Below are 23,389 nucleotides of genomic sequence, written 5' to 3' on the forward strand. Positions count from 1 at the left end.
TTCTCCAATGATTTTAGCATCCACTGATAATCCCTTCCTGTACCAATTATTACATTGGTGGTTATAGAATGGTAATTTTCACCATTCCATTATTCCTACTACATTTATTACCAGGCATTCCTCTATAAAGAAAACTTTTCATCCACTCTCTGCCCCCATTTATTTTTGAGTATCACTATGGATTCATGGATTTTTAAAATATATGTTATAATCTTTCATCATCATTCTATTGTTCAAACTGTCCTAAATTTGAACAATGGAAGCCCCTTCATGCTGGATCCTGTGTTCTTTTAACATGTTTCTGTCTGTGAGCACTTCGTTACCTTCTGGCACAATAACATTCCAGGCTTTTCTTAGATATTTACTGTCACTGACCTGATTCTTTTTATTTGGCAGAGAGATTGACAGAGTCAGACTAAGATTTGGGGAGATGATTGATAAAGAAGGCAATAGAGGGGTTTTAGAATAAGGAAATATTTTGCAGGAGGCGGGGGGTGGAGGGGTGGAAGAGCCTAAAGATTACCTTGGTTATGTCTTAAGCTCTCCAAACCTGAATTTCCTTTCCTGGAAAATAGAGATTATTATGCCTATTGCTCAGGTAGACTGTGAAAATTAATAAACCCAGCTCTGTGATTAGCAAATATTCAATATTTGTTGGCCATTATCACTAGTGACAACCTTCCAAGCAGGTTAATTTCTGTGATACTGGTGAGTTCCAATTACGTGCCTCCAACGCGTTTACAATTAAAACTTGCTTAAGTTTATTATGTTCAGAAGCTTTGCTTAATGTTGCTGTAAAATGTTCTAAGGACAACTGTACTGTTTCTAGCTGGGGTTAAATGGGTACAGTCTCTAAAAGGCTAGTGAAACAAAAAGCTTTTAAGACAATCACTGTATGCGAATTTAAAAAATGAAGCAAAAGACACTCCCCCCATATAAGTATACATGTATATTTCGTGGTTTGAAATAGGGCCTTGAATGAGAGGTGGCCTGGTAAAATGTAGACTGGGTTTAAATCCAAGCTTATACCTACATTTGTCATTTTAAAAAGTGGAGATACACTTTCCCTGCGCAGTTATCGTGAAGGTAAAATCTGGGCTGAGGAGATGGTGTATCTATTGTGGCAGGAGGCGCATCATAGCATTTGTACCTGAGGCAGCACTTCCACCTGGTGGCGATGTATCCAATTGCAAGTCAAAGCACAGAGTTGGGGGGAAAGGCAGTGGGGCTGAATTTGTAACTTACACAGCACTGAACAACTTTGAATAAAAACATTTCCATACTTTACCTATGGAATGCTTACTTCAAATAACAATAATGGTAGGACAAAGGGATTAAACGTTGCGCTGGAGGTTTTTTTTTTTTTTTTTTTTGCAAGGGCATTCATTCAGTCAACAAACATCTATCGAGCTCTGTGTGCTGTGTGCCAGGCACTGTTCTGGGCACTTGGGAGACATCAGTGGACAAGAGACAAAAATTCCGCCCCAGGATGCCTTTTACTATACTCTCTATAGAGGCTTTATGAACTAAACTATATCATTTGTAAAGAGCTCTACGGATTATAAAGTTCCTTCCAGTGTCAACTGGACGTGTTTCAAGGCCTATATTAACATGGCCAATTAAATGGAGAACCCAGGCGCAGACCCATTGCAGCCCACCCAAGAACCCACCCTGCAAAACTGAGAATTTAGCCCCGAGTGAGAAGATTTCATCAGCTGACCATGAAAGCAAGGGTAAGTAGAATCCATCTTTCCCCAGTGTTTCGCCCAGAAATACGTATATTCTTTCTGGGAAGCAAGGGTTTTGCCAAGGGTGGAGGGCGATGGCGTCTGTGAGACTCTGTTCCCCCAAAGGAGACACTTATTTCGCTGCAGAGCCCACGAGGTGGCTGGCCAGCCGCCCTGGGGGCCCAGGATCTCCGGGCCGCTGCCGCGCCGGGGACCGTGCCCCTGCTGGGGGACGCCGGACCTCAGCCAATTAATCCTCAGCGAGGCGCGAACGCGCCCCCCAGTGGCGGCGCGCAGCCCGAGCGCCGGGTCCGGAACGGAATTGTCCTACGGAACCCCGGGTGCGCGCTCGGTTTCTGGGGGAGGAGGGCAGAGAAGGACCTGTGCGTCCCGGTCTCCACGGCTGCGATGGAGGCGATGGCCATGGGGCTGCGCGGACTGCGGCTCTGGCGGGTTGCTCCTGGTGGCGGGGCTGGCTGGAGTGAGTTTTAGAGGCCGTGGAGACGGGGAGCGAGGCCTAGAGGGTGGTGTCTGTCCACATTGAGCTTGAAGCGGGTCCTGGGAGGTTCTGCGGACAGAAGAAGGAGGAGGGTTTCACCCTCCTCCCTCCCGCCCCCGGGGCAGTTGCCTCCTTTCAACCTGGAAGGACAAATCTAGGGGAGCCAGGGGTTGCGGGAGGGCAGGGGCAGCGGCTGGGCCGCGGTAGGAACTTAGAGTACTTCTGGGAAGGAACCCACGTCGCGTGCAAATACCTCCTTGTCTTCTCATAGGAATACTCGTACTTTTCAAGTCTCCTGATTTTGGGGTTTGGAAAACTAAGCCCAGCATTTCTTGCCCTGGATATTGATAGTTTTGGCGTGGGAACTTTAGTATGCTGGTTTCCTTGTCCTCCTTCAGACCTTTTCAAACCGACCACTTGCTCACCCTCCTAGAGACTTTGGTTTAGTTTTGACTGACTTCGCTTCCTGGTTACTTTTTGCCCCTGTTGTAAAGCACAGATTGGAATACCGCAGAGGAAATTGGTGGGAAATAGAGATCTGATATGAAAGAGCAAATTTAAAGTACAGGTGCAGATCTGGGCCAGCTGTGTGCGCGCCAGTTGCGTTTCTTCTGTTGATGTTTTAATTGTTGATATTAGAAAGCGATTTAAGTTGACCTATGAGTGCATTTTTGGCGAACGAAGTTTAAAATTCTGTTGCCTCTTATCTTTCCTTGTTACAGGAGGATAGTGATGTGGCAGTGGAGCTGGTTGGGTACAGGCAGTATGTTACTCATTTTTTTCTATTTTCATACTTATTGTAACTTCTCCACAGGATTTATAGCAACATCACCAGCTTCTCAGCTGTCACCAACAGAATTGACAGAAATGCGGAATGATCTCTTTAATAAAGAGAAAAACAGGCAGTTATCATTAACTCCCCGAACTGAGAAGATAGAAGTTAAACATGTTGGAAAAACTGATCCTGGCACTATCTTCGTGATGAATAAAAATATTTCAACTCCTTATAGTTGTGCCATTCGTAAGTATCGGAATCAGGTTACGATTTTGGCCATTTTATTTGAGCTGTGCAGAAGAGCCGGTGCAGGAGACAAGATGTTGTTACTGCTGCCTGAACTTCCCAGAAGTTCTCCTTTATTTGACACCTTATTGTCTGTTCACTGCCTCCTTAGCTCTGATGAGTACTATGGGTATTGCTAGGTTGGCACTGTAGTGCACAGGTTGTCCAGGGGCTTGCTTGAATCTGGCTATGTGTAGAGTACTAAAATTTTTTTCTGGCAGAATGCTGCCAGATCTGAATGTGTTGTTGCTGGTGTGCTTGCGCCTTTTAGATAGAACTCTGATGTAGTGGGAGCAGTCACTGTGCAGGTCTCATTAAAGGATTTTGGGATAACGGGATTGCTGTGGTCTTTGATGACCAGCTTTTTGCCACCTTTTTCTTTCTCCCTCTTCACTGTATAGCCTAACTTACATCTTTTATCTGCTTGCCACTTGGCTCTGCTGTGTGTTGTGTTTTTGTTTACATTGATATGTACATGTGGTAAATGTGTGAATGAAGATGTGCATGGGGTGAATGTGATTGGGGTGAAAATATTTGTTTTGTTCATATCTTAAGGGAGATAGTTGTGCCGCACGTGTGATTTGGTGTGGAAATGAAGGGAACAGCGCCTCTATTAGTTTTGATCAAAATATTTGGATAGTAGCTTTGATAGAACTATAATATTTAAATTAAGAAAGCCCCCAAAATATACAGACCCACTCAGGCATGACTAGCTGCATTGTTTAACTTTTGGAAAACTCAGTAATGATTCCACTTAAGAAATTAACAACTTTAGTTATCAGCTTAAGCTGGCCTAAAGAATGTACACCCTCACTATTTCTTTACTCTGGCACTTGAATTAGTACTTACAATAATTATTTACTCATTTGGTTTTTCAAGTATTTCTTGAACCTCTGCTATATGATCAGCATTAGGATTACAGAGGAGGATAAGACAAAGCTCAGGTCCTTAAAGAGCTTTATACACGTCACATGTAGAGATGAAGCTTCTGAACCATCCTCAACATGACCCCTACCCTGAGACTTTCTTGCCATTCGTATCTTCAGTCATTTGGCAAACTTGTTGAGCACATGCTATATTCCAGGCCTGGTGCTAGGCTCTGCATATGCTTGAGTGAGCAAAAATAGACATGATCCCTGACTTTATGGAATTTATATAGTGGCTGATAATTTAGACCCTGTAGTTTGACCACTTGTGTGAGTAGCTGCGTACTTGCAAAACATCTAATCAAGTTTAGAGTTGCATTCTGGGGTTATGGGACAGACTGCAACTGATTGCCTTATATGTGTATTCATATTAATAATTAAAAAATGATAATTACACTATTTAACTTGAAGAGTTTATGTCATGAAAGTAAGAGGTGGTTTGAGAGCAAGATCAAAATCCAATCTAGAATAGATTTATGTGGGCGTATATTGATACATTTTCCCTTTTCTTCTAAGTTGTATGTGTATCTATCCAAGTATATCCATGATAATGTTCTCTAAATGTTTAGCTCTTAGAAAAATGTTTTATTAATAATTGACAAATTATGAGAGATTTCAAAGTTTTTATAATTAACTATCTCACACTACTTCTAATTAGTTGTATTAATGTCCAAAAGTAACTGATTTTCTTGGGCCTTCGAACTTGTTTGACATAATATGAGTTTTTCCTTAGTGCCAATAAAGCTGGATTACTAAAGAAAAAAAAAACTGACAAATTAATTTCAAATTAGATTTAACCCTAATGATTTTTGTAAATGATTTGGGTAATTTTGTTAATAACAATACCTTGAATGTATTGGATATTATTTTTTTTATTGAGTAGATGTAATATTTAATACTTTTATACTTTTCTTTCCCAAAAGAGATAATCTGCAGAATCTTGCCTTTCCATTGTTTTGCTCCTTATTGAAGCATTTTTCTTTTTTTTTTTGAGACAGAGTCTTGCTCTGTTGCTCAGGCTAGAGTGCCATGGCGTCAGCCTAGCTCACGGCAACTCGAACTCCTGGGCTCAAGCAATCCTACTGCCTCAGCCTCCCGAGTAGCTAGGACTACAGGCATGTGCCACCATGCCCGGCTAATTTTTTCTATATATATATTTAGTTGTCCAGCTAATTTCTTTCTATTTTTAGTAGAGATGGGGTCTCGCTCTTGCTCAGGCTGGTCTCGAACTCCTGACCTTGAGCTATCCTCCCACCTCGGCCTCCCAGAGTGCTAGGATTACAGGTGTGAGCCACCGTGTGTAGCCCTTAATGAAGCATTAACATGTAACTTTTCACTTTGGATTTTGTTAGCTTTAGATTATCAATTTATTTTTAATTTTTAGATTTAAGTGAGTGGTACTGCAGGAAGTCCATTCTGGCTCTGGTGGACGGACAGCCCTGGGACATGTATAAGCCTTTGACCAAGTCCTGTGAAATTAAATTTCTTACTTTCAAAGATGATGATCCAAGAGAAGTGAATAAGGTATTTCTGTCTCTGCATTCCTTTTTTCCTATCCCAGTTTTTCCTTCACCTTTTTATTAAAACTTATATTCTGTGGAGTATAAAATGTAAAAATATGGCCAAGTTCAAATGTTGTACTGTACTAGATAGTGTTTTACTTGTTAGATCAGGCACTTTCATAGTTGAGAAAATACCAGTGGTATCCATTCTCTGTCTTTTGGATTGAGAAAACTATATGACATGTCTTTAACGCTCATATCTTTGTTCAACTTATGTTTATTAATCATCTTCCATATTATGGTTGATTCCATTTCCACTACTGCTGCTTGAATTCAGCCTTTGACCATATTCTTTGGAGGGTTTCAATAACTTTTTAATTCTGGCCACCCCCTACCCCCTTTTTTAGTACTTAAAGTCTTTCTTCACAGTGGTATGACTAAGGATCATGTTACTTACCCCTAAAAAACACATCTACCTGATAACATTCACATGACTTTCCAGGTTTTTTATAATCCACCCCCGGCCTGCCTTTCCAGCTTTGCCTCCCACTGTATCTTTCCACTTCCTCTTTGCTCCAGCACCTCAGAATGCTTGGTCACTAATGGTTTGTACTGTGTTATCCTCCTTGCTTTTGCTGATGCTCTTCAACACTGAACATTGTCTTTCCTCCTTGTTGAAATCCTGTTTGTCTTTTATAATTCAATTATAATGGCATCTGCTCTGTGGAGCCTTCTAGGTTTCTGCTTTTCAGAGTTAATTCTTTTCTCTAGGGTTTCACAACAGTTGGCTATTCTCTAGATAATGATGTTTTACTTTTGTCTTGTAACATACACTGTCGAATGCATTAGAATCTTGGCTCTGTGAAGACAGGGACCATTTCCCTTGTTTGACCTAGTCCTTGACTTTCATACAGTAGGTGTTTAATAAATATTTGTTGAAATGAAATACTTAAGAAAATGATAGAAATGATAATAGTAATATATGTTATGTATGAGGTACTGTTCTGGGAGATTTACAGATAATAACTTGTTTAATTTTCCTACAAACTCTACAAAGTAGGTGCTATTCTTCCCATTTTCCTAATGAGTAAACTGTGACAAGGAGAGAAAGGTTCAGCGTCTTGACCAATGTTACTGGTTTAGGAAGTGGTGGAGCCCAGGTTTGAACCTAGGCATCCTGACTGGAGTTCAACAGACATTTAAAAACATTGAAGTAGGATAGAAGAAGTACGTTTTGCTACTTGCCTTCAAGGCCTGGCTTTGTACTTATTTTTAGTGTAATGTGGTTGCATAGAATGCACGGTGGAGCAGTCTCCGCCACACACAACCAAGTGACCTCACTCCTGTAGTCCTCAGATGTGGAGAAGGGCTTATGAAAATCAGTTGCTCAGAGTAATATCTGTAAGGGGACTAACACGGGCAGGTGTGGTGCAGGGTACATGTTTCTCCTTGTGAATTCGATAAGGTCATTGTGTGGGTATCTATATCAGGCATGTCCATGAATCAAAATGTGCTAATAAAATGAAAGCCCAGTTAGTGGTGAGGCTGCTCTGTTATAAATATGATAACTTGACTAATGTGTTATGATGTTAGGTATAGTATAGGAGTCATGAGTAATTCTTAAAGGTCGAGTTTTTCTCTCTGTATTTATAAATGGTATAAACAGTTATATGTTAACATATTTATTTTATTTTAGCACTACTTTAACAAGTTTACTTTATCCTAGGTTGAAAATAAATACTATTGGATAATAAAACTATTGGTTGGTAGCCCTCATACTTTCTCATATCTTACACAGAAACATTGTTAACAGAGTGAAGCTGGTGTTTCATTCTTTCCTGGTTTTTACTTGGTAGAGGTAATGTCATGGCTTGATGGTAACTACTGTTGCATGCCGAGAACAGACCGATATATGAGAAATATTTCCTAAGTCAAAGGTTAACTTTTTAATATTGTAGAAACTTTAGTGAATCTTACTGTATGTCGTGTTTGTGTGTATTTTTCTTTTCCCCCTAGGCTTACTGGCGTTCCTGTGCCATGATGATGGGCTGTGTAATAGAGAGGGCATTCAAAGATGAATATGTGGTCAGTTTGGTTAGAGCTCCAGAAGTTCCTGGTAATGTACACATATAAATATATATAATTTTTTTTTTTTTTTTTTTTTGAGACAGTCTTGCTCTGTTGCCCGGGCTAGAGTGCCGTGGCGTCAGCCTAGCTCACAGCAACCTCAAACCCCTGGGCTCAAGCAATCCTACTGCCTCAGCCCCCTGGGAGTACAGGCATGTGCCACCATGCCTGGCTAATTTTTTGTCTATGTATGTTTAGTTGTCCAGGTAATTTCTTTGTATATTTTTTTTAGTAGAGGTGGGGTCTTGCTCTTGCATAGGCTGGTCTCGAACTCCTGAGCTCAAACGATCCTCCCACCTCGGCCTCCCAAAGTGTTAGAATTACAGGCGTGAGCTACCATGCCTGGCCAAAATATATATAATTTTTGTAATTCTTGAATATTTGGTACCTATTTTTGATGATTTATAGAATTTATTTTTAATTTTATCTAATATAAATTACCACTTTACGTGTGTTTCATTTATTGTGGGTAACAAAATCCATCCTATTATGATTAAATATGAAGTAATCTTTGGGGGTCAATAATTAACATGATAGAATTAGTGGAAAGTATTTCTCTTGAATATGAATTTCATGGAATTACATTGCTTCAGTGTTTATTTCTTACCACTTTAAGCCTTTATTTCCCAATTATATGTGTGGAGGAGGAGGAAGTGAGAATGTAAGTAGACTGCTAGAAAGAGCTGTCCTTAGGTGACACTGTTTCACCAGAAATGACCATGAGTCTGGAGAGGGACATCACTGTGGTGAGGTGGAATTGTGCAGCTTCTTTGTAATTTTGCTAGAACTAGGATTTTGCAACAGCATGTATAGTGGGATCACATGTATAATTTTTTTTTAAAAAAAGAAGTATGTACACCAAAAATATTTAAAAGAAGCTCAAGAAATGATTCTAAGATGAGCAAAAACAACAAAAATGGAGATATTTAGGAGATATAATAGATATTCAATATTTCATGTCCATTTAGTCATTCATCTACTTACTATCTTGTTCTTCTGGAATTTTTATGTCTACTAACTATTTGAAATCTCTATAGTACTAGTATTCCTAAAGGAAACTTGAATGCTTAAAATATTGGTGATTTTGTGTTAACAAAAGGTGAGTTAATTTTTTGGGTGGGGGAAATTCGATATAGCTCTCGCAGACAGCTGGGATAATAGCAACAGTTTTATAATTCATAGAGTTGGGATAGATTGCTAACCCTTTCTTTTATGGTCTAAATGTTCAGTTGTTGCAAATTTTAACTTTCTGTTAGGGCAGATTTGACTTTGTGTTTCATTTTGATTGTATTTACAGTAATTGCTGGCGCCTTCTGCTATGATGTAGTTTTGGATAAGAGACTTGATGAGTGGATGCCAACAAAAGTAAGTATGTTCTTTGGAGTATTAATTTTAGAGTCTGTGCCTTTCTGTGTTAGAATGATTTCCTGTGTTAGTGTTGTTCAATGGTACTGCACATTGAGGACATTTAAAAGAATCTATCTATCCTTGTTGCTTTTTGCAGTGTGTTTAAGACAGAGGCATATGGATGAGAATATTCACAATAGCATGGTTAGTTGTCCTGAAGCTTTATGTCCTGCTTGACCTTTTCTTGAAATGCCTTCTACTCCTTAAGATAGTGGTTTTCAAGATACACAGAATATAAAATATAGAAACTTAACTATCTTGGTTTATATGGTAGTAGGGGGTGGTAGTAGGGGGTCTGGGAGCATGGTTTGAAAAACACTGCCCTAAACCATTTTAGCTTGTTGTATACAGGTGAGATCCTTGTATACACAGGGTCACATTAACAACTGGGATAAATTAAAGAATCAGACTTTGACAAAACTAACCCAAACAGCAACAAACTAAACTCTTTGTGAATTTTCTACCTTTGTAATGAGGGTGGTCCTTGTTGGTCTGTGACTTGAGTAGCAACAGGGCCTAAGAAGGATGATCTAGATCAGGTGCTCTGTAGGTAAAGGATGCTGATGGTTTCCAACGGTCAAGCCTGGAGACTTAATTATGATGGGGCCGAATAGGCAAATGCCTAATCCTTAATTAAGCAACACATTATGTCCTACATATTGGGAGTCTGGAGATCAGAAAAGAGAAGGCAGTGTAGCATACCATTTTATCAATTCCACTGTGTACATTCTTTTTACATTTCAGTATCTCTGAAAGTAGGCCTTATGGCATCTTATAATTGGTAGTATTTCTTGCTTAGTGATAAGTCTTAGATTTAGTGAAATAGTATAGTTCTTTTTTTTTTTTTTTTTTGAGACAGTCTCGCCACAGTGCCTGGTCGAAATATTATAGTTCTTTAAAAAAAGGATTTTGGAGTCAGGGCAGATACATCTTTAAATTTGGTCTTGGGGGCTGGGTGTGGTGGCTCTTGCTTATAATCCTAGCACTCTGGGAGGCCTAGGTGGGAGGATTGCTTGAGGTCAGGAGTTTGAGGTCAGCAATGAGCTATGGTGATGCCACTGTACTCTAGCCCTGTGAGACCCTGTCTCCAAAAAGAAGAAGAAGAAGAATGGAAAAGAGTCATTTCATGTAATAAAAACTCTAATAGGATTTTTATGGAAAGAATTTTATTACAAAAATTATTTGCGTAATGGTGCTTGACCTTTTGTATGTTTGTAATGATTTATATAGTATGGAAAACTCAATTAGAGTTTTTATTAAAAATCTCATAAATATTGTTAATGTGTATTAATCATTTTGTGTAAAATTTTCATTAAACAGAAATTTATGATATTGACCATATGTTATATTTTGTACAGGGCCAGTGATGACATTACATTTCTAGTGAAACTTTCTGAATTATGAAAATAATTTTTCCCCATGTATTTAATAAACTTAATTTTATTCATATGGGAAACATAATTTTATGTCTTGCTGTTTATTAGCATTTTTACTTACTGCTGTATGGTTTTAATAAACATAAATTAGGCTGAATATTTGGATGAAATGTTTATTAAAATTTCTTTGTAGACTTCTCTTTAATGATTATTATTAATATTAATGCAGACTGATATGTTAATTACAGGTAAATAACAAATTTTATAGTTTGTAAAGTTGGGAGAATGTTTATGGTCCAAACATTCAGTTGTTGCAAATTAGTAACTTTTCCTCCTAACAAATTTGATTTTGCTTTTCATTTTGTTGGATTCATAGCACTAAGCACACATTTTATCTTATCTAGCTTGTGGAGAGATGCTTTTAAATAAATTTTTACTAAAGGTTATTACTTTTATTTTGAAGGAGAACCTACGTTCCTTCACAAAAGATGCTCAGGCTTTAATTTATAAAGATCTTCCATTTGAAACTCTGGATGTTGAAGCAAAAGTGGCATTAGAAATATTTCAACACAACAAGTAAGTGTTGGCTTCCTTTAAAACAAGGTTAAACCTCTCAGAATTAGATGTAATGAAGAAAATTCAGGTCTTAAGACTTTTATATTTGATGTTCTTATGATACTGCTTTATTTTCCACTTTAAGGTCTCTTTTTCTGCACCAGGCTAATTACTTTTGTTCGTGTCATTATTTATTTCACTGAGAAAAATATTCTCCACCCCCCTTGATAATTTTCTCACTTTCTTTTACTTCTCTGTTTGTTAGGCTAGCCCTTCTCTTTATATCTATGTAGTGGTGTGTTTCTCTTTTTTTTTTTCACTGTGAAGTGATAACATATGTTAAACAACTGTATTATTTTGTACGTTTGGCAGCCTTTCCCTCCCATCCTTCCACTCTTTAAATGAGAAGGATAAGATTGAGAATGTAAGCAGTTTGGAAGGCAGCTAACAGATGAAGAACAATGTTTACACAACCAGGTTTTAGTCTTTTACACGTGAATTATTCATTTGGTGGATTTTCTTTGTCAACATTTTAAATCCTGCCTGGCTTCTCAATTCTCTTTACTTAGAAAATTTCCAGTTCACCTTCTACTATTAGTTATAAGAACGTAAGTTAAATTTTAATATTAATCTACTAGAAAATGAGAACTAATTAGAAAGGGAAATCTGTGCTGCAAAAAAATAACATAGATACTACAGTTTGAAGCCAAAATATGCACCTACAAATTGTTAAAGGTTATGGATTAGAATTTCTTTAGGTATATGGGAATAAAACTATAAATTCTCTTAGGGATAGTTTGTCATAGATATATTCTTAGGTTAGTTGACGATTCTTCTTGACCTATACTCTAGCTTGGCATTTCTCAAAGTGATATGCCTCATAATATTCTTCTATAAGACATTAATTAATATGCTGAAAAACATGTACAGTGTTCAGCTGAATCTGGAGAACAGTGGCATGAAAATTTTACTCACTGCACTCTAGGGTCTCCCCAAGTGTATATAGAAAAGAGTATATTCCAAATATATTGGCCCATGGAACTTTTTCTTAATGTTTTTAGCATATCCTGGAGTCAGTGGTCTTAGAAACCAATTGTAATGTACATTTTAACTGAGCTAGACTATAAATAGTATGGTAGAACCAAATCACCATTTATAGCATTAACTCTATAAGAAAATTCGTTGGGCTATTAAGAATACATCAAGTCACTTTCTGTGCCAAAAGTCTAGGCACATGCTGTCCAAAAGAAATATAATATGAGCCATTTATATGATTTTAATTTTTCAAGTAACATTAAAAAAAGTCAAAAGAAAAGGGGAAGTTAATTTTAATGATTTTATTTAAAAATATATCTAAAATGTTGTTTCAGCATGTGATCAATATTGAAAAATATTAATGATATTTTAATTTTTTCACTCTAAGTCTTCAGAATCTGGTGTGTATTTTACATTTAAGGCACATTTTAATTAGAACTGAATCACATAGCTATGTTACTGAACATTTTACTTTCAACTTCCATTCTGCGTGCATTGAGATTTCCCATTCTCCTACTTAGCTGTCAACATCTGGTTAGGGGCTTTTGGTGCTTTTGTTAACCTAGTTGAGTGTGTGTTAGGAGGAAGGGGATAGTTTGGGGGCAAGTTTGAGAGAACAGAGAATGTTGGATCATTGAAGGTGGGTCAGTGATTGGGCCTTTCTGTTGCAGAAGGAAGGGTGGGAAATTTTTTTGGCTTTGGCCCACAGGGAACAGAAGCAGAAGCATCCCTTAGAGGTGGGTCAAAAGGAATAAGTATTCAAGGGAAGCGGTCCCCTCAGTAATGCATGCCACCCATGCGTTGACTGTGGCAGAAAGGGCATGGCAGTCAGATGTTTTTGCATAAACCACTGCTCCCAAACCTTGACACATCATTGCCTGTGCATGCACGCGTGCACACACATTATTTGTTTAGCACCCTGGTTTAAATAGACAAAGTTCTTAATAGTAAGTGGTAAAGTCATGGTTTGCACCTGAGCTGTGCAGTTCCGTCTGTGTTTTTAGCTGTACTGACAGAATTGGGTAGATTTGAGAGACATTTGGGCAGTAGAATTGACAGAACTTAATACTGAATTGGATGTAGGGGGTATGGTGGGAGAATGAGGAATCAAGGAAATCTTCTGGGTTTTTCACTTGGACATGTAGCTGGTTGATGGTGTCATACTAAGATAGGAAATTTAGGAGGAAGAATAAGTTTGGGCGTGAAAAGAGGTGGTAATTTGTTCAGGTTGGAAATTTGGGGGTTTAAGGTGCTTGTGGAATATCCTAGTGGGTGTCTAGATGTTTCTTAGATATATAGTTTGGTGCTCAGCAGAGGTAGGTAGAATAGAAGCAGAGATAGAGAAGATATAACTGCATAAGTGTTAACTAACGCTTGCAATTCAAGGAGCTAGCCTAGCGAGGATGCTTAGAGTGAAAAGAGGGTATAGGATAGAATCCTTAAAGGGTAGTGAAAGACAAGAGAGACCAGAGAGGCAAAGTAACATGAGTAGGAAATGCCACTGAAACCCGTGGAAAGAGCACTTTAAGAAGTGGAGGTGAGCAGTGGTGTTAAGAAAATGAGTACTGAGAAGTGTCCATTAGGTTGGCACCAAGCAGGTACCTGTGACTTTGCTGAGAACAGTTTAGTGGAGTCATGGTGCCGTCACCAGATTAAAGGCAGGTGAGGCTCCAAGCATAAACCACTCTCAAAAAGTATGGCAGAAGAGGAAGGGAGGTGTCTTTAAACATCTTTTTGTATATTTAGAGTTAAAATTTTTTTTTTTCTTTTCTACTTTTCAGGTACAAAATAGATTTTGTAGAAGAGAAAGCATCTCAGAACCCTGAGAGAATAGTCAAGCTACACAGGTAACTAAAAGTCTACAAATTGGCTGCTATGTTACTTGAGAGTAAGGCTTAGCTTTATTGTTATTTGAAATGAAGTAGAGGAATTTGTCTTTATTTTGTTATTGCCTTATTTTCTATTGCTTTGTTCATTGTTTTGATATGGTGGTAAATGGAAGCTTTAAATTATCTTCAGCAACAGTTGTGGTTTCTGTTTCCCATTTTATTGTTTGCTATTTTTATTTCATTTCAAGAATTGAAAACTGTTTAATATGTAATTTTTAGGAGTTAATTTTGAAATTGGGCAACATAATCATTGTTATGAATTGAACGTGATAGTTTGTGTGTGCACTCAAATATGAATGCTGGCTACTTATTATGTTACATGAAAGTAAGTTAAACCAGAATATGCTTTCTGACGCATGTATGAGAAAGGGCCACTGCTTATGTTGACATTCTTCTATGGGAGGCAAGTCCCAGGGCAACACATTATGTAGAAATGACTTCATGGTCTGGGTCTGTTTTCTCAACCTCAGGTTTTCATGATTTGGATTTAACTTTTTTCCTCTTGAGACTGCTTTTGGTTTCTAAACACAATCTGTCCTATGTATTGAATTCTAAACTCTGTTGGGTGGGTTATTGTAAGGTTGTATGTTATCAGTTTTAGACAATCAGATCTGCTTGATAGCATCATGTGTTCTGTGACTTATAAAAACCTTTAAATTTATGTAAGTGCTAATTAAGAAAAACATTCAGTGATTTAATTTTAAAAGTTTTAGCCTTTTAAGATCATTGGCAGGGGTGGTTAGAGACTGAATTGAGCCATATTGAATATTCTTGATTAGGGATGTAGCAGCAAAGAGAATGAGTATTTTGTTTTCAAACTATTATAAATGATTAGATGTTGAGGTTTTGTTTGTTTATTTTTAAAATCATATCAGAATTGGTGACTTCGTTGATGTGAGTGAGGGCCCTCTCATTCCAAGAACAAGTATTTGTTTCCAGTATGAAGTGTCAGCTGTTCACAATCTTCAACCCACCCTGCCAAGTCTTATACGAAGATTCCAGGGTCTCTCTTTACCCATTCACTTAAGAGTAAGTAAAGCTTAAAGTTCCAGATCTTCCAGTTTGGGTATAGATGTAATTCTGGACTTGATTTTATACCAATCTGAAGGATATAAATTTTAATTTTTCTTAAGTTGTGTGACACTCATATTTTGTAAACTGATTATGATTAAAAAAAGTTTGCTCAGAGTATAAACATATAAAATACAAGAGAAACAGTTGAAAAAATTAAATCAAATTGAGATAGTATTTTTAATTTTTCAAATTAGCATAGGTGAGGGTGCATGGAGGAGGTATTGGAGTGCATGTTGGTGAGACCTTTCTGGAGTGCCTTTTTGGCCTTACGTTTGGCATTCTCATCTAATTCTAATGATCTGTTCATGACCCAAAACCTATCATTTTCTACATGTCTTCCACCCCTTGCTGATCCTTTTTTTTTAATTTAAATTTTTCATTTTGAGATAATTACAGTTATAAAAAATGATACAGAGAGATCCCATGTACCTTTACCCAGTTTCCTCAGTGCTAGTATCTTAGAAAACTAAAATGCAATGTCATAACCAGGTTTGGACATTGACATAATGAAGGTACAAAACAATTCCTTCACTACAGGGAACCCTCATGTTGGCCTTTTATAGCCACACTCATTTACATCCCCTTCCCTCTAATGCCCCCCATGCTCCTGTCTCCTTACCCCTGGCAACTACTACTCTGCTTTCCATTTCTATAATTTGGTCATTTCAGGAATGTTACATGAATGAGATCAAATAGTTTGTAATTTTTTGGGATTAGCATTTTTTACTGAGCATAATTCTTTGGAGATTCATTCAAATTGTTGAGTATATCAATAGTTCATTCTTTTTTATTGTTGAGTAGTATTTCTTGGTATGGTTGTGCCACAGTTTATTCACCATGAAAGGACATCTGGGTTTCCAGTTTTTGGCTGTTATGAATAAAGCTGAAATTTGTGTACAGGTTTCTGTGAATATATATTTTCATTTCTATGGGGTAAATGCCCAGGAGTGCAATTGCTGGGTCATATGGTAAGGTGTGTATTTAATTCTTCAAGAAACTTTAAAACTGTGTACCAAAGTAGCTGTACCATTTTACATTTCCACCAGCAATGTATCAGTGATCAGTTTTTCTTCATGCTCACCAGCGTTTGATGCTGTCACTATTTTTTTTTTTTTTTTTTGAGACAGAGTCTCACTCTGTTGCCTGGGCTAGAGTGAGTGCCGTGGCGTCAGCCTAGCTCACAGCAACCTCAAACTCCTGGGCTCAAGCGATCCTCCTGTCTCAGCCTCCCGAGTAGCTGGGACTACAGGCATGCGCCACCATGCCCGGCTAACTTTTTCTATATATATTTTTAGCTGTCCATATCATTTCTTTCTATTTTTAGTAGAGATGGGGTCTCGCTCTTGCTCAGGCTGGTCTCGAACTCCTGAGCTCAAACGATCCGCCCACCTCGGCCTCCCAGAGAGCTAGGATTACAGGCGTGAGCCACCGCGCCTGGCCGCTGTCACTATTTTTTATTTTAGCCATCCTAATATGTTTATAGTAATTTCTCATTATAGTTTTAATTTGCATTTCCCTATGGGCCAATGGTGTTGAATATCTATTTGTGTGCTTATTTGCTATCTGTATATGTTCATTGGTGAAATGTCTGCTCATGTCTTTTTCTTGTATTCTAATTGGATTGTTTACTATTTTACAATTGAGTTTTGAGAGCTCTTTATATGTTGTAGATATTAGTCCTTTTTTATATATGTAGTTTGCAAATTTCTCTGTTTCTCTGGTCTGTAGCTTGTGTTTCTTTGTGTCTGTAGCTTGTCTTTTCATCCTAACAGCCTTTGCAAGAGCAGAAGTTTTTAATTTTGATGAAGCCAGTTTATTAGTTTTTCTTTTTATGGATCATGTTTTTGGTGTGAATTCTAAGTACTTTTTGCCTAGCCCTAGATCCCAAAGATTTTGTCCTGTTTTTTTTTTTTCCTAAACATTTTATAGTTCTACATGTAAGTCTGTGGTCCAATTTGAGTTAATTTTTCCGTAAGGTGTGAGATTTAAGTTGAGACTCATTTTTTGCCTATAGATGTCAAATTGCTCCCAGCACCATTTGTTGAGAAGCACCTCCATCGAATTACTTTTGCATCTTTGTTAAATGTCAGCTGGGCATATTTGTGTGTGTTATTTTGGATTCTCTATTCTATTCCATTGATCACATGTGTCTATCCCTCCACCAATACCACACAGTCTTGATTATTGTAGCTATGAATACGTTGTGAAATTAGGTAGAATAATTCCTCCCACGTTATTGTTCTTTATCGAAATTGTTTTAACTATCCTAGTTTCTTTGCCTTTCCATTTAGTTTTAGGACAGTCTTTTCTACGTCAACAAAATCTGCAGGGATTCTGGTAGGACTTTCATTAAACCTGTATAGCAATTTGAGGAGAATTGTCAGTTGTTAAATGCTAAACAAAACAGCTGTTCTATAAAGAAGTCAATCTTTAATATGTTGTTTTCTAATCTATAAACTTCCTCTTTTTGTTTATGTAGCTCTTCTTTCATCTCATTCATTTTGTAATTTTTAGCATATATCCTGTATATGTTTGATTTTTCTCCATATACCTGCTTCCTTTACTAGCTTTCCCCATTTCAGTAAATGGCACCGTCATCTACCTAGTTGTTTAAGGCAATCCTTAATTCTCTCTGTCCCTCTTAGCTAAGCCCCCAGCCTATCTATCAGCAAGTTCTTTCAGTTTTTTTTTTTTTTTTTGACAGAGTCTTGCTCTGTTTCCCAGGCTAGAGTGCCGTGGCATCAGCCTAGCTCACAGCAACCTCAAACTCCTGGGTTCAAGCAATCCTTCTGCCTCAGCCTCCCGAGTAGCTGGGATTACAGGCATGTGCCACCATGCCCTGCTAATTTTTTTTTCTCTCTCTATATATTTTTTAGCTGTCCAGATCATTTCTTTCTATTTTTAGTAGAGACGGAGGTCTCACTCTTGCTCAGGCTGGTCTCGAACTCCTGACCTCGAGCGATCCACCCGCCTCGGCCTCCCAGAGTGCTAGGATTGTAGGCATGAGCCACCGCACCCGGCCTTCTTTCAGCTTTTAACTCAAAAACATATTCTGAATCCATCCACTACATAGCATCTCATCTACTATTTCTTCCCTTATCCAAGTCTCTCTTTATCTTCATTTTCTTTCCTTGCTTTCACTCTTGCCCTCTACAATGCATTCTCTACTTAGTAGCCAAAATGATCTTTTTATTGTATTTTTATTTTTATTTTTTTTGAAACAGGGTCTCACTCCGTTGCTCAGGCTAGAGTGCAGTGACATCATCGTAGCTCACTATAACCTCAAACTCCTAGGCTCAAGTGATCCTCCTGCCTCCTGAGTAGCTGGGGACTACAGACACACACCACCGCGCCTGGCTAATTTTTCTGTTTTTAGTAGAGATGGGCTTTCACTCTTGCACAGGGTGATCTTGAACTCCACAGCTAAAGCAATTCTTCTGCCTTGGCCTCCCAAAGTGCTGGGATTACAGGCGTGAGCCACCATGCTCAGCCTAAAATGATCTTTTTAGTACACAATCTGTTATGTAATTTCTCTGTCCCAAACTATCCAACGGCTTCCCTTGAAAAAATCCCAACCTTTTACTCAGTCTCACAAAGCTCTGCATTATCTGGCCCCTTCCTGCCTCTTCTGACTTCATTTCACACCACTCTCTTCACCCACTGTGTTCTAGCTGCACCTTAAGATCTTTGTACCAGCTGTTCATTCTGCCTGAGTCAGTCATGGTTTTCCCATTAAATATGCCATCCTATTCTTTCTCCAGAAGGGTTTGCATGTCGTATTTAGGAATTTTACCTTTTATCATAGATTTTATGAGCTCATTCAGTGTGAAATAGTCACTGGCCCACCCATATGCCTTAGTATTACCTTCAGTTAATAAAATTAATGTGATCATTATGCCCTTTGCACCATTTTCCTTACTGCATTGTGCTGTTACATAAGATTGTTAAGGATTAAGGAAATTGGTTCTGTAATCTTATTATTTTCTTTGCTAGGTTTTACTTGTTATTTAGGGTAATTTGCTAATCCTCTGGTGCCATTTCAGTGTGAAAATGTCACAGTTGGTTCTTAATGACCATCTTCTTGTGATTGCTTATGATTTGAAGAATGACTTCTAGCATGTCGAAATTGGCTATTTAAGGAAAGAACTGCAATGTACAGGAAAGTGGAGCAGATATTTGCTTCCCATTGGAAGGAATGTTTTCTATGATGGAAATGATTAAGAGGGACAAAGAGGAAGAATGGCATATTCAGTACTTAAGTCTTTTTCTCTCAAATGCTAAACAAAGCAGCTGTTCAATATAGTACTTTTCCCTACTCTAATCCACTTTTTTCACCGTTTAGCTACATTAGTACTGCCTAGCTTTTTATTTATTTGTTTAATTTTAAAAGCTATGTAAAGACTCAGTCTCTTTTACTTTAGCTTTACTGCTTTATTTAATTCATAGCAAATATTTTCTTTTCAAGGCACATTTTACAATATGGGATAAGCTATTGGAAAGATCTCGGAAAATGGTAAGTGTTTTTGACAGCTAAGTACTCTTCGATGAAGAAATTTTCATTGAAATTAAGCAACAACAACTAAAGGGGGAAAATAAAAAAGAAAGATAAAGACAAAAAAAGTAATAAAATAAAAAGTTTTTGTTAATGAACATTTAAAGGATTAAAATTTGTCAGATATATTTTAAAGCTGCCTTGGCTGTTGACATTAAATATTCTGAAAAACCAAATTTGAATGTTTGTGTTTCTGTAGTTTATTCTGTGTCATTAGCATTTAGATTTCACAAGTAGGAGTGATTATGTTTCTTGACCACAACTCTCCCTATTCACTATTTCATAGGCACTTAGCTATGTGTTGTTCTTGTACTTAGGTTGTCTGATAGCTGTCCTGTGTAATCTGGTCTCATTAGGCCTTCCTCCTTACCTTGATTTCCCACAACACTACAAACACTCTAGTCAAGCTTGCAGATATGCAAAGCAGCGTACTTCCAACTTACTTTCAAGTTTGTTTGTTTCTTCATGACAGTTCTTCTGTCTGGATTCCATTTCCTCCTGTCTGTTTACATCATACTGATTCTTCAGTACTTTGCGCAGGTCTCACATTCCTCGTGGAACAGTCTCAGAGTAACCTCCTAACAATTAATCATCCATTGATAAAATTTTGTACTTGATTGTATACCTCCTCACATTGTCTTTTGATTGTTTTCTTTGCCAGTACATTTATATTCAGTCTGTTAACCCATTTGGGGTTTGTTATATTTGTGTAAGCCCAAATTTTGAACACAACGTTAACACACGGGAGGGTTACCCAAGAAATATTTATTGACTATTTTTCATAATGATGTATGTGCCTAGTCTTGATTAATGAATTTACATATAAAAACTATTGTTTAGGTACATAGCCATAGTGTTTTTGTGTAAAGGTTGTATATTTTTTTCTCATGAGAAGAAAATATATTTGAATGGATTGAATAATTTTGTCCTTTTGGTTGGTCATGGTGATTGTTTTAGATTAAGAAACTAGAGAAGAAATGAATATCTAAGAAATGGTTTGGGAAACTCAAGAAGCAATAATAGCTGAATACTTTAAAGCTGAGGTGTCCCCAAACCCCAGGCGAGGATGAGGACCGGTCTGTGGTCTGTTAGGAATTGGGCTGCACAGCAGGAGGTGAGGACGAGCAAGCTAGTGAAGCTTCATCTGTATTTTTAGCCACTCCCCATCGCTCGCATCACCGCATAAGCTCTACCTCCTGTCAGATCAGCAGCATCATTAGATTCTCTAGCAGCATGAACCCTACTGTTAACTGTGCATGTGGGGGATCTAGGTTGCGCTCCTCATGAGAATCTAATGCCTGATGATCTGAGATGGAGCTGAGGTGGTGATGCTAGTGCTGAGGAGCAGCTGCAGAAACAGATTATCATTAGCAGAGAGGTTTGACTGCACAATAAATGTAATGTGGTTGAATCATCCTGAAACCATCCCAGCCCCTTCTGGTCTGTGGAAAAATTGTCTTCCATGAAACTGGTGCCAAAAAGGTTGGGGACTGCTGCTTTAAAGGAAGAAAAAATGTAGACAAATGTTAGAGAGAGTAACTTACCTAAAACATCTAGTAAAGTCAGTCAATAGATGTTTTTGAAACATTTATTCTGGCTTAGTTGCTTTGTTACTACTGTCCATTTTGCTTGTCCAAAGGGAATAGATTAAACACATGGTTCACTGATTATACTAATGCAGACTTATTGAGTGGTTATTGTGTGCCAGGTATTGTTATGTTCTAGAGGTACAAAAACGAATAAAATGTACCTGTTGCCACAAGGAAGTTACTTTAATGGAATCATTAGACTTATGAGCAGACAGTTTAGTTGTACGTATGGGGCTCTGGCATAAAGAAGAGAAGGACCCAAACTAAGCTGCGGGATTGGTTAAGGAAAGTTCCCAGAAATTAGAGTCTTTTAAGCTGGCTTTGAAGGATGAGTAAAAGTGGGCCAGGCAGTTAGTTTGTTGGGGGATGGGTTGGGGGTTATCTCAGAGGAAGCCATTTGTCTAGAGGCATGGAGGAATGGAGAACATGCTAAATATAAGATGAATTCGAATGTACAGGTCACATGTTCAGTAGCTGATGAGTTTGTCCATAGAAGTTTGTTGGAAATAGAATATGAGGGGCTTGTCTTCCATGCTGTGGAACCTCCTCCCCTCCCCACCTAAGGTGATAGACAGTAACTGGAGAATTTTGAGTAGGGACGTGACCTGCCAATCAGCTATTTCTCTTTAAAAGTCCATTCTAGGGACAGCATGGAATATAACTGCAACTTAAGCCAAGGATTCTATTAGGGGGATAGAAGAGGATGAGGTCCTAAAGTACAGCCATGGTAGCGAGAATGACTGAGAATTACTTAGGTTGAATTAATAAGACTGTTGATGGAATATGCTGTAGGAAAGGAGTGGATTCTTGAATTCTGGGTTCAGGCAGCTGGGTAGAGCCCTTTACCGAGATAGATAGTATAGGAGGCAAGGCAGATTTTGGGGTATGAAGAATTCAGATTTAGCCCTGTTTGTTTGATGCGTCTGAGTGACACAATAGGGATATATAGATATCTGTTTGGACTAAATCTGTCATATGCCCTATTCTAAATAGAATTATATCTCAGAAGAAAATAAATCGACTTAAAACACCTTGTTGTAGTATTACAGGTATTTTTTTCTTATAGTAATGATTTTGTTTTATAGATGAAAAGTAAAATGACAAACTTGAGAAGCCTAGATATAATGTACCTCAGATTATATTTTTGAGTAGAATTATTGTACTTTATCTGATAATTTATATTGGTAAATTGGCCTTTAAGTCTTTCTCTCTGCTTATTTAATGTTCCGTGATAGTTACTGCTGAAGGAGAAAGACAAAGGATCATTAAAGGAGAAGTACTATGGAATGATTTAAAATGGTGGGGGAAGGGTAAAACTGATTGTTTATTAGGAAAGTAAAGCTATTCATGTTTTTACAGGTAACTGAAGATCATACTAAACCGACGGAAGAAAGTGCATCTACCTAATAACTTTCTAAAATTTAAATATGTATAGTAAATTAAAATAAAAGTTTTAATATAATGTTTATGTGAGTTTATTATATTCTTTTTCTCCCTAAGATTAATAGTGATCTTTTTCCTTTCTCTAAAGGATAAAACACCTTACGCCACTCACAATAAAAACTTCATTCAGAAACAACTCCCTCTCCTCCTACTGCATGGATGCAACACTTTGCCATGTTTTCTCCTTTTTTTCTACATGTGTAAACAGATATGTACAAATACGAATGTAATTTTTATGCAATATAAATAGGATCATACGGTTTGCATTTTTTGCTATTTTAAAAGCCGTACAGTAAACATCCTTGTGCAAAATGGCAGGTGTTTGTTGCTAGATAATGATATTTACTATTTACTGTGTGCTGGGCCTTGTGCTGAGCCCTGCATGTGGAACCTTTTGTTTAATCCTCACAACAACCTGTTAAGAAGGTGTTTCCATTTTTAAAATGAAACAGAGAGAACGTAGAGTTTGAAAATGGCAAAGCTGAAATTTGAACCCAGCCAGTTTCACTCACATGCTCTTATGTATTACTCTACACTGCCTTTTATTTTATTTTATTTTTTTATTTCAGCTCATTATGGGGGTACAAAAGTTCAGGTTATATATATTGCCCATGCCCCCCCATCCCCC

The 23,389-nt window shown here is 37.7% G+C and overlaps 1 protein-coding gene across 1 annotated transcript; it reads left to right on the top strand.

The window, feature by feature from the left end:
• Positions 1 to 2,129: 2,129 nt before the first annotated feature.
• MRPL39 (mitochondrial ribosomal protein L39) lies at positions 2,130 to 22,780 on the top strand. Its single transcript, XM_069472427.1, has 10 exons — positions 2,130 to 2,208; positions 3,041 to 3,247; positions 5,597 to 5,736; positions 7,731 to 7,830; positions 9,139 to 9,206; positions 11,088 to 11,200; positions 13,996 to 14,061; positions 14,979 to 15,132; positions 19,643 to 19,690; positions 22,678 to 22,780. Exons 1-10 carry the CDS (start codon positions 2,136 to 2,138, stop codon positions 22,723 to 22,725), a joined length of 1,017 nt encoding a protein of 338 aa, XP_069328528.1. The 5' UTR covers positions 2,130 to 2,135; the 3' UTR covers positions 22,726 to 22,780.
• The last annotated feature ends 609 nt before the right edge of the window (positions 22,781 to 23,389 follow it).

This window comes from Eulemur rufifrons, chromosome 7 (assembly GCF_041146395.1).
Source record: "Eulemur rufifrons isolate Redbay chromosome 7, OSU_ERuf_1, whole genome shotgun sequence".
NCBI lineage: Eukaryota > Metazoa > Chordata > Mammalia > Primates > Lemuridae > Eulemur > Eulemur rufifrons.